The sequence below is a fragment of the Dendrobates tinctorius genome, unplaced genomic scaffold, assembly GCF_039654945.1.
Source record: "Dendrobates tinctorius isolate UK_male_01 unplaced genomic scaffold, ASM3965494v1 ptg000010l, whole genome shotgun sequence".
NCBI classification, from domain to species: domain Eukaryota; kingdom Metazoa; phylum Chordata; class Amphibia; order Anura; family Dendrobatidae; genus Dendrobates; species Dendrobates tinctorius.
The window spans coordinates 7109638-7120494 of record NW_027361678.1 but is presented as its reverse complement, the minus strand read 5'-3'; the positions used below and the strand labels follow the sequence as shown (position 1 = coordinate 7120494).

Genomic DNA, 10857 nt, shown 5'->3' with positions numbered 1-10857 from the left:
TCATCTGGAGCTCCATATTATAGAACTTATAGTATATCTAATAAATGCACAGCTATGCACCAGAAATAAGGGGGAAAAAAAGTATAAAATGATATAGCCCTCTTGCGTAGTTGTCAAATATGCCATTAAATCCGGCATACATCACAGACCGACATATAAAATCCTAACTGTGGGACGTGATGAACGATGGTAGCCCCTCTCTAAAATCTGCAAGTTCTGTCTGACCACATAAATCTTAGTAAAGGCCCCCTTCACACATAGCGAGATCGCTAGCGATATTGCTAAAGCGTCACTGATTTTGTGATGCAACAGCGATATCGCTACCTGCGACCCGGCTCCCCGCTGAATATCGCTGATCGCGCGAGAACGTCCTGGTCCATTTCTCATCGCCGGTTTCCTGCTGCCGCCGACGAGCGACGCATGGACACGGGCGGAAGACATCATTAGAGCTGCGTGTGACGGGTAAGTAACGACTGCTGCTGCATCGCTGGTGAGTCTGCCTGTTTGGCAGCTCACTAGCGACCATTTAGCGATGCACCAGCGATCCTAACCGGGTCATATCGTTGTCGGGATCGCTGGTGCATCGCTAAATGTAACGGTACCTTAACCCCTTCACCCCCAAGGGTGGTTTGCACGTTCATGACCGGGCCAATTTTTACAATTCTGACCACTGTACCTTTATGAGGTCATAACTCTGGAATGCTTCCATGGATCCCGGTGATTCTGACACTGTTTTCTCGTGACATATTGTACTACTTGCGTTTATTTGTGAGAAAAACGGAAATTTGGCGAAAATTTTGAAAATTCCGCAATTTTCCAACTTTGAATTTTTATGCCCTTAAATCACAGAGATATGGCACCCAAAAAACTTGATAACTAACATTTCCCACATGTTTACTTTACATCAACACAATTTTGGAACCAAAATTTTTTTTTGTTAGGAAGTTATAAGGGTTAAAAGTTGACCAGCGATATCTCATTTTTACAACACCATTTTATTTTTACGGACCACATCACATTTGAAGCCACTTTGAGGGGTCTATATGATAGAAAATACCCAAAAGTGACACCATTCTAAAAACTGCACCCCTTAAGGTGCTCAAAACCACATTCAAGAAGTTTATTAACCCTTTAGGTGCGTCACAGGAATTTTTTTGAATATTTAAAAAACATCTAACTTTTTTTCACAAAAAAAATACTTCAGGTTCAATTTTTATTTTACCAAGGGTAACAGGAGAAATTGGACTGCAAAAGTTATTGTGCAATTTGTCCTGAGTACGCTGATACCTGATATGTGGGGGGGGAACGACTGTTTCGGCGCATGGCAGAGCTCAGAATGGAAGGAGCGCCGTTTGACTTTTTCAATGCAAAATTGTCTGGAATTCAGATCGGACGCCATGTCACGTTTGGAGAGTCCCTGATGTACCTAAACAGTGGAAACCCCCTACAAGTGACCCCATTTTGGAAACTAGACCCCCCAAGGAACTTATCTAGATATGTGGTGAGAACTTTGAACCCACAAGGGCTTTACAGAAGTTTATAACGTACAGCGGTACAGTTAAAAAATCATTTTTTCCACAAAAATGATCTTTTCACCCTCAATTCTTATTTTTCCAAGGGTAACAGGACCCTAAAAGTTATTGTGCAATTTGTCCTAAGTACGCTGATACCCCACATGTGGGGGTTAGGCTGGTTTCACATTCGCGCTTTTTAAGCGCACGCACGGCCGGGGGTAGCTCCGCCCCCGAGCCGGCTCTCTGCCCGGCGTGCCCGCCCCTTCCTTGTAGCGCCGCCTCCTAGCGCACAGCGGCGCCTGCGATCGGCGCACCCTATCTTTAGCATAGGGTGCGCAGATCGTGCGCAGGCCGTGCGCTAGTTGCGCTTTGACCTGCGCTGCGCACTTTTGACGGCTTAAAAAGCGCGAATGTGAAACCAGCCTAAACCACTATTTGTGCGCATGGCAGAGCTCGGAAGGGAAGCAGCGCCATTTGACGTTTTTGGCTGGAATTGAGATCGGACACCATGTAGCGATTGGAAAACCACTGATGTACCTAAACAGTGGAAACCCCCCACAAATGACACCATTTTGTAAATTAGACCCCCCAAGGAACTTATCTAGATGTGTGGTGAGCACTTTGAACCCCCCAGTGCTTCACAGAAGTTTATAATGCCCGGGCATGAAAATAAAAAAATCGTATTTTTTCCACAAACATGATCAATTAGTCCCCAATTTTTTTATTTTCCCAAGGGTAACAGGAGAAATTGAACCCCAAAAGTTGTGCAATTTGTCCTGAGTACGCTGACGCCCCATATGTGGGAGAAAACTACTGTATGGACACACGTCGGGGCTCGGAAGGGAAGTAGTGACGTTTTGGAATGCAGACTTTGAGGGAATGTTCTGCGGGTGTCATGTTGCCTTTGGAGAGCCCCTAATGTACCTAAACAGTGGAAACCCCCACAAATGACCCCATTTTGGAAACGAGACCCCCTAAGGAAATTATCTAGATGTGTGGTGAGCACTTTGAACCCCCAAGGGCTTCACAGAAGTTTATGATGCCCGGGCATGAAAATAAAAAAATCGTATTTTTTCCACAAACATGATCAATTAGTCCCCAATTTTTTCATTTTCCCAAGGGTAACAGGAGAAATTGGACCCCAAAAGTTGTTGTCCAATTTGTCATGAGTACGCTGACACCCCATATGTGGGAGAAAACTCCTGTATGGACACACGTCGGGGCTCGGAAGGGAAGCAGTGACGTTTTGGAATGCAGACTTTGATGGAATGGTCTGCGGGTGTCATGTGCGTTTGGAGAGCCCCTGATGTACCTAAACTATTGAAACTCCCCACAAGTGACCCCATTTTGGACACTAGACCCCCCACGGAACTTATCTAGATGTGTGGTGAGCACTTTGAACCCCCAAGTGCTTCACAGAAGTTTATAACGCTCAGACGTGAAAATAAAAAAATCATTTTTTTCCACAAAAATGATATTTTTGCCCCCAATTTTTTATTTTCCTAAGGGTAACAGGTGAAATTGGACCCCAAAAATTGTTTTGCAATTTGTCCTGAGTAGGCTGATACCCTACATGTGGGGGTAAAACACTGTTTGGGCGCATGTCAGAGCTTGGAAGGGAAGGAGCACCATTTGACTTTTTCAACTCAGAATTGGCTGGAATTGAAATCAGACGCCATGTTGCATTTGGAGAGCCCCTGATGTGCCCAAATAGTGGAAACCCCCAATTCTAACTCCAACCCGAACCCCAACACACCCCTAACCCTAATCTCAGCCCTAACCCTAGCCCTAACCCTAACCGTAATGGAAAAATGGAAATAAATACAGTTTTTTTATTTTATTATTTTTCCCTAACTAAGGGGGTGATAACGGGGGGTTTGATTTACTATTTATGGCGGTTTTTATGTTTGGCGGCTGTCGCACGCTAAAAGACGCTTTTTATTGTAAAAATAGTTTTTGCATCACCACATATTGAGAGCTATAATTTTTCCGTATTTTGACCCACTGAGTCATGTGAGGTCTTATTTTTTGCGGGACGAGTTGACGTTTTTATTGGTACCATTTTCGGGCACGTGACTTTCTTTTATCGCTTTTTATTCCGATTTTTGGGACGCAGAATGAACAAAAACCAGCGTTTCATGAATTTCTTTTGGGGGGGTGCGTTTGCACCGTTCCACGTGCGGTAAAATTGATAAAGTGGTTTTATTCTTCGGGTCAGTACGGTTACAGCGATACCTCATTTAGGTCGTTTTTTTATGTTTTGTCGGTTTTATGCAATGAAAACTATTTTATATAAAAAATAATTATTTTTGCATCACTTTATTCTGCGAGCTATAACTTTTTTATTTTTTCGCTGATGATGCTGTGTGGTTGCTCGTTTTTTGCGGGACAAGATGACGTTTTCAGCGGTACCGTGGATCTTTTTGATCGCACGTTATTACACTTTTTGTTTGGCGGTATGATAATAAATCATTATTTTTTGCTTCGTTTTTTATTTTTATTTTTTAAGGGGTTCGCTAAAGGGGTTAACTAATGGGACAGTTTTATAGGGCGGGTCGTTACGGACGCGGCGATACCTAATATGTGTACTTTTATTGTTTTTGTTTTTTTTCAAAAAATGGATTTATTTGGGGGAATTTTTTTTTTGTAATTTATTTGGCGATTTTTTTAAAATTATTTTAACACTTTTTTTATTTTTTTTTATACTTTATTAAATAGTCCCAGGTGGGACATCACTGTTCTGTGACAGATCGCTGATCTGTCACATCACAGATCACTGTGACAGATCAGCGATCTGTCACAAGCAGTGCACAAGGCTTCCTCATGCCTGCGCTTTGCAGGCACTGAGGAAGCCAGCTTCCTGCAGGCCCCCCGAAGGCCCCCGTCGCCATCTTGGATTCGGGGACCTGCAGGAAAGGAGCCCCCTGCAGCAGCGCTGCACATTGCGCTGCCGTGGGGGGCTCAGGGAAGCACGGAGGGAGCCCCCTCCCTGCCGATGCTTCCCTTTAACCCCCGGTAAGGGATTAACATGGCGGGGGCGGTCCGTGACCGCCCCTGACACATTGTGCCGGGTGTCAGATGTGATAATCAGCTGACACCCGGCCACGATCAGCGGCGCTCACCACGTGGGCGCCGCTGATCGCGGTAGACGTACTATCCCGTCTATGGGCATAGAGGCCCGGGTCCCATGGACGGGATAGTACGTCTGATGTCAGGAAGGGGTTAAAGCTGGATTTGTTACGGAGTTCAGATGTCTGTATACATTTGTCTGCAGGGAGTGCCCCAGGCACAATGTTATCTGCCTTTATCCTGTCTTTATTCTGATGGTAATAGACCTCGTGTGTATAATTGGACAGTTACGTCTGATTAATCTTATTATTCCTGATTTACCAACTCCATTCTGCTTCATCTTAACCATTTGACCCACGCTCTGACTGCCTACAGTGGGTTCGAAAAGTATTCAAACCCCTTTAAATTTTTCATTTTGTTTCATTGCAGCTATCTGGTGAATTCAAAAAAGTTCACTTTTTTCTGATTAATGTACACTCTACACTCCATCTTCACTGATAAAAAAAACAGAAATGTAGAAATTTTTGCAAATTTATTAAAGAAAAACTGAAATATCACATGGTCATAAGTATTCAGACACTCATATTTAAGTCACATGCTGTCCATTTCCTGGTGATCCTCCTTGAGATGGTTCTACTCCTTCATTGGAGTCCAGCTGTGTTTAATTAAACTGATAGGACTTGATTTGTAAAGGCAGACACCTGTCTATATAAGAACTCACAGTGCATACCAGACCAAATGAGAATCATGAGGTCAAAGGAACTGGCCAAGGAGCTCAGAGACAGAATTGTGGCAAGGCACAGATCTGGCCACGGTTACACAAGAATTTCTGCAGTACTCAAGGTTCCTAAGAGCACAGTGGCCTCCATAATCTTTAAATGGAAGAAGTTTGGGACTACCAGAAGTCTTCCTAGACCTGGTTGTCCAGCCAAACTGAGCAATCGTGGGAGAAGAGTCTTGGTGAGAGAGGTAAAAAAGAACCCCAAGATCACTGTGGCTGAGCTACACAGATGCAGTAGGGAGATGGGAGAAAGTTCCACAAAAGTCAACTATCACTACAGCCCTCCCACCAGTCGGGCCTTTATGGCAGAGTGGCCCGACGGAAGCGTCTCCTCAGAGAAAGACATATGAAGGCCTGCATAGAGTTTGCAAAAAAAAAAACACATGAAGGACTCCCAGACTATGAGAAATAAGATTCTCTGTCTGATGAGGCGAAGATGTGGTGATAATTCTAAGGCTGGTTTCACATTCGCGTTAAAACGACGCTGCGCACTGCGTCGTTAAGCCCCGCCCCGATCCGGCTCCCTGCCCGCCCCATCCGGGATCACCGCCTACTTTCGCATTTGCACGCATGCGATCGGCGCACCCTATCTTTAGCATAGGGTGCGCAGATCATGCGCTGCCAGTGTGAAAGTAGCGTGCTGCGCACTTTTGACGGTGCGCCGTGCGCGCCGAAGTGCAACATGCTGCATTTCGGCGCGCACGGCGCACCGTCAAAAGTGCGCAGCACGCTACTTTCACACTGGCAGCGCATGATCTGCGCACCCTATGCTAAAGATAGGGTGCGCCGATCGCATGCGTGCAAATGCGAAAGTAGGTGGTGATCCCGGATGGGGCGGGCAGGGAGCCGGATCGGGGCGGGGCTTAACGACGCAGTGCGCAGCGTCGTTTTAACACGAATGTGAAACCAGCCTAAGCAGTATGTGTGGAGAAAACCATCCACTGCTCATCACCTGCCCAATACAATCCCAACAGTGAAACGTGGTGGCAGCATCATGCTATGGGGGTGTTTTTCAGCTGCAGGGACAGAACGACTGGATGCAATAGAAGGAAACATGAATGCGGCCAAGTACAGAGATATCCTGGATGAAAACCTCTTCCAGAGTGCTGAGGACCTCAGACTTGGCCGAAGGTTCACCTTCCAACAAAACAATGACCCTAAGCACACAGCTAAAATAGCAAAGGAGTGGCTTCAGAACAACTCTGTGACCATTCTTGACTGGCCCAGCCAGAGCCCTGACCTATATCCAATTGAGCATCTCTGGAGAGACCTGAAAATGGCTGTCCACCAACGTTCACCATCCAACCTGACGGAACTGGAGAGGATCTGCAAGGAAGAATGGCAGAGGGACCATTGTATGATTTGAGAAGACATGATACATCCCAAGGAACCAAGCTCATAAAATAAGAACAAAGCAACTGGTAAGATATTTAACTGCACAAATCAATCACAAACACAGCAGAAAGTTAAAAAAAAAAGTTATATATTTATTTATATATCTGTGTTTTTTATGTCCGTTTTTTTTAAACAAAGTGCTTATTTAATTCTGAGGCTGTGGATTAGTGTCTCCAATACCTCTAGAAATATTAAATGAGGCAGGAAAGACGTTTAAAGGTCTGTTCACATTGTTTTTCAGCAGCCATTGAGTATAGACACCAGCTGCAAGGAGCACAAACTGCCTCCGAAGTTGCATATTTGGTGTGAGTATACTCAATGCCTCCGTCATTTCAATCCCATTTTTTAGGTTTGCAGAGGGCACAGCCACTGGATTGGCAGTGTAGGGGCTGAACTCAATGTGAAGAGCCCCTAAAATGAAAAAATAAACTAATCCAATGTTTTTGTGATGGAGCTTGTTTTACAGATTTAGTGATTTTATGCCTGGAGTTGGCTTCAGTTTACAATGGAGGATGTTGTTGTGCGTCATCCCTACTGCAGTAATAGATAGCGGAGACGTATTATGTGCGCTGTTTACGGTCTGATGAGACACCGATCCTGATTCATTCTCCAATAGGGCCGGGAAAACATAAAGCTTCACTTACATTTATATATTACACATTGTGCACAGAGATCTACCATATGTAGGGCTCCCAATCTAATCTCCCTATATGGGACATCTAAAATAAAAAAAAAAATGCAACAAATAATCTTTATTAAAAGTCCGCTACCATTTGTGTGTTTGTTTCCAATAGCATTAATTACAAATTGGACCACAATATACAGATGGAATGCTATACCTGCAGCTCGGGATCGGGACGTTGGTACTCCGTAGCTGACGTGGCTGATAGACAGCTTTGCCCTGGAAAGGAAAAGAATGATGGTGGAGTAAAGTGTATTGTAGCAACGGAGTGTGAATCTGTGCTGGCTACTGTTCACATTCCTGACCTTGATTTGAGTATGGACCATTTGCCGGTCTCCTTACGTGAACTTAGCAGCCTCATGTATGTATGTATGTATGATAGAGGGATCTTGACACCATTTTTTCACAATATAAACAAAAGCCACCACCAACTTTTTAGTGGGAATCTGCCAGCATGATCTCGCTATGTAATCTAACACCATCATGATGTAGGGACAAGAACCCTGATTCCAGCAATGTATCACTTAGTTTACTGGGTGCAGCAGTTGTGACACAAGCCCTGTTTTCTCTGCTGCAGATGTAGCAGAGCTCAAATGCTGAGCTGTGTATAACTCCACCCACAGCACTGATTTGCAGATTTCTGTGTACACTGCATAGAAACAGATAGCTGCTAATCAGTGTTGGGGGCGTGATTGGACCGGGAGGCACGAGCCACCTAGTTGTGAATTGATATTCAACTGCTGATAAAACAATGATTTGTATTGAAACAGCAAAACACAGCCCAGTAGCCACCTAGTTGTGAATTGATATTCAACTGCTGATAAAACAATGATTTGTATTGAAACAGCAAAACACAGCCCAGTAAATGATACATCGCTGGAATCAAAGTCTCTTCCCAAACTTCGTACTGCTCCCAGTTTACACAGCAGAAACCTGCTGATGGATTCCCTTTAACTACTGTTGTACTGCAGTTCATCATCCTGCATGTAAGCCTCCAACTCTCCCTCTTATAAGTCTCCTTCGCCGTATGCTAATTAGCACAGTCCCGTCCGATGGGCGCCTGTGGTCTGCTCCACCTATGTCGGCAGAATCACCATCGTCCTGCCTTGGTTGATGTGGAGGCTGCGTCCTATGTCATCCACAGATCGCTGTGAATCTTGCACAGGCGTACTTTCCCCTACCAAGGGCAGAGCAAAATTCTGTAACAGACTTTGTTCTGCCCTTACCTGTGGTTTAACTGCTTTAAGATTGGTGGCCATCTGTGGATGACATAGGACGCATCATGTTGATGGACTGTGTGATAGAGCAGTTAATGGTGGTGTCTTCAGTTTATGTTGCGAAAACCTAGTGACCGGTTCCTTTTCCGTGTGGTCAGGCAGGAGACCCGCGTCTGGTCCGGACATCATGTTGCGTTATAAGATGAAGCGTGACACCGGCCTTGGCACAGTCATGTGCTGTTAGGGGAATTGTGTACGTACCTAACAAAGTTTTGTCCGCAATATCCCATAACAGTCCGTGTTCTTGCTTCTCAGACTTCCACCCAGTAGTGTTGGGCAGCGCTGTTAGCTCTGATGTTAGATATTCATCCATCCTCAGCACTTTAGGAAACAACGCTTCTTTCTGGCACAGCTTTGATAACTGAGAAACCATAAAATACAATGGACATTGATACAAAAGGAAGATTTCCCATCGGCAGGACGTGTCATCTACAATATTGAAGGACAAGAGTGGCGATCTTTATAAAAGTAAAAATTCTGTAACACTTTTACGACAGTCCCGGCCACCTCTGTCAGGTGGATGGAGCATGGCCAAGCCTGCCAGACAGATTCAGTACAATTTACGCCAGTAACATTCACACTGCTGTGGACTGGCTGCCATGGGGTACCTAAGTGACCTAGGTACAATTAATCCATTTCATTCAACTCCAGTGTCCAGCCCTGGGGCACCCATCCAATCATTAGAAGATGAAGTGTGATCATTACTTCCCCTGATTTTTGTATCTTTTTTTTTTATTTTCTAATTATCTCAAACGCAAAATATCAAATCTTAAAGGGACTCTATCACAAAGTTTTTACTATGTAATCTGAGATCATCATGATGTAGGGATAGAAACCCTAATTTCAAAGATATGTCACTTACTAGGCTGTTTGTTCCTTACAATCAGTGTTTTATCAGCAGGAGATTATCACTACAGGACTAGCTGCCATGTGCCTCCTGGTCCAACCATGTCCACACCACTGATTGGTAGAAAGCTGCCAATCAGATATGTGGGTGGGGTAAGACACAGCTCAGCATTCAAAAACCGCAGCAAAGAAAACTGTGATTCTATCACAACTGCCGCACCCAGTAAAATAAGTGACACATCGATGGAATCAGGGTCTCTGTCTCTACATCATGCTGCTGTCAGATTACAGCGCAAAAACCTGCTGTTAGAGTCCCTTTAATTAGTTTTTGGCTCATGAGATTCCAAATTTATGGCACACTATACACAATAGATTTGGATTACTCTAGTATGAGCTGACATATTCCAGGGTGTTACTTTGTAGTGGTGTTATAGGGTTACATATTAGGGGTACCAAAATAGCAGAATAGGAAGAGGGATACAATCTGACTCTCGGCTCCTCACTCGCAGATCAGATGTCAGATGGACGCCGCTCTAGACAAGTGGAGGAGTGACACCAGACACTTGGCTCCTCCATTATATATACACCCAGCTAATGAGTATTGTGAATCCAGATTTAGTATCCCCTCACCTGATGCTTGACTTGTGACATCATCTCCTGATTGTCATTATGTGCCATATTCAATGCCCTCAATGTCTGTCTCACCTCCCTAAATGGCAGAAAAGGAGTTAAAAGGTCCAAATACTCTAAAGCTTTTTTTTTTTTAAAGAGATCCCTGAATCTCACCTACGGGCGAGCTCGTCGCACTCTAGTAATACTCTGTCTTGAAGGGCATGTTGAACTTCACCGTCACACAAATGTAAGGTTGCAACGCAGCGATAGGCCTCGATCCGCACTCCAGGATCTTTAGCCCGTACAGCCCACAACATAAGTTCTGTCACACGTGGAGTAATTTGCCCAATTTTACCTAAAGCTAGGAAACAAATAATACATTTGTTGACATATGCAGAACTCCACCATCATATATATATATATATATATATATATATATATATATATATATATATATACACATTATCCAGAACATCCAACCCTGCTCTTAATTTTACATGTGATATACACCATATGGACAGAAGTAAGTGCTCCCCCAACATTACAGAAGAATCGCTACATGGACTATATAACAGGGTAAGTGCCTCACTAACCTCTGATGGCATGTGCCCGGACTTTCCAAACTGGATCATTCTGAACGAGATCGTAGAGGCAATTCATGACCTAGGAAAACGCAATGCG

General features: G+C 44.2%; 1 protein-coding gene across 5 annotated transcripts in view; it reads right to left on the bottom strand.

Moving 5' to 3' along the window:
• Nucleotides 1–10857, bottom strand: part of HEATR4 (HEAT repeat containing 4) — a 73190-nt gene that overhangs the window by 5272 nt on the left and 57061 nt on the right. For 3 of the 5 annotated variants that reach the window (XM_073586200.1, XM_073586239.1, XM_073586209.1), the window contains 5 exons: nt 10770–10839; nt 10351–10537; nt 10195–10273; nt 8920–9079; nt 7599–7660 (listed from right to left, as the gene is read on the bottom strand). In XM_073586200.1, coding sequence (XP_073442301.1) covers nt 7599–7660; nt 8920–9079; nt 10195–10273; nt 10351–10537; nt 10770–10839 — 558 coding nt within the window. Of the gene's footprint in view, nt 1–6261; nt 6691–7248; nt 7479–7598; nt 7661–8919; nt 9080–10194; nt 10274–10350; nt 10538–10769; nt 10840–10857 lie in introns of those variants that run through there. The other 2 variants (XM_073586219.1, XM_073586229.1) reach the window with 2 other exon arrangements.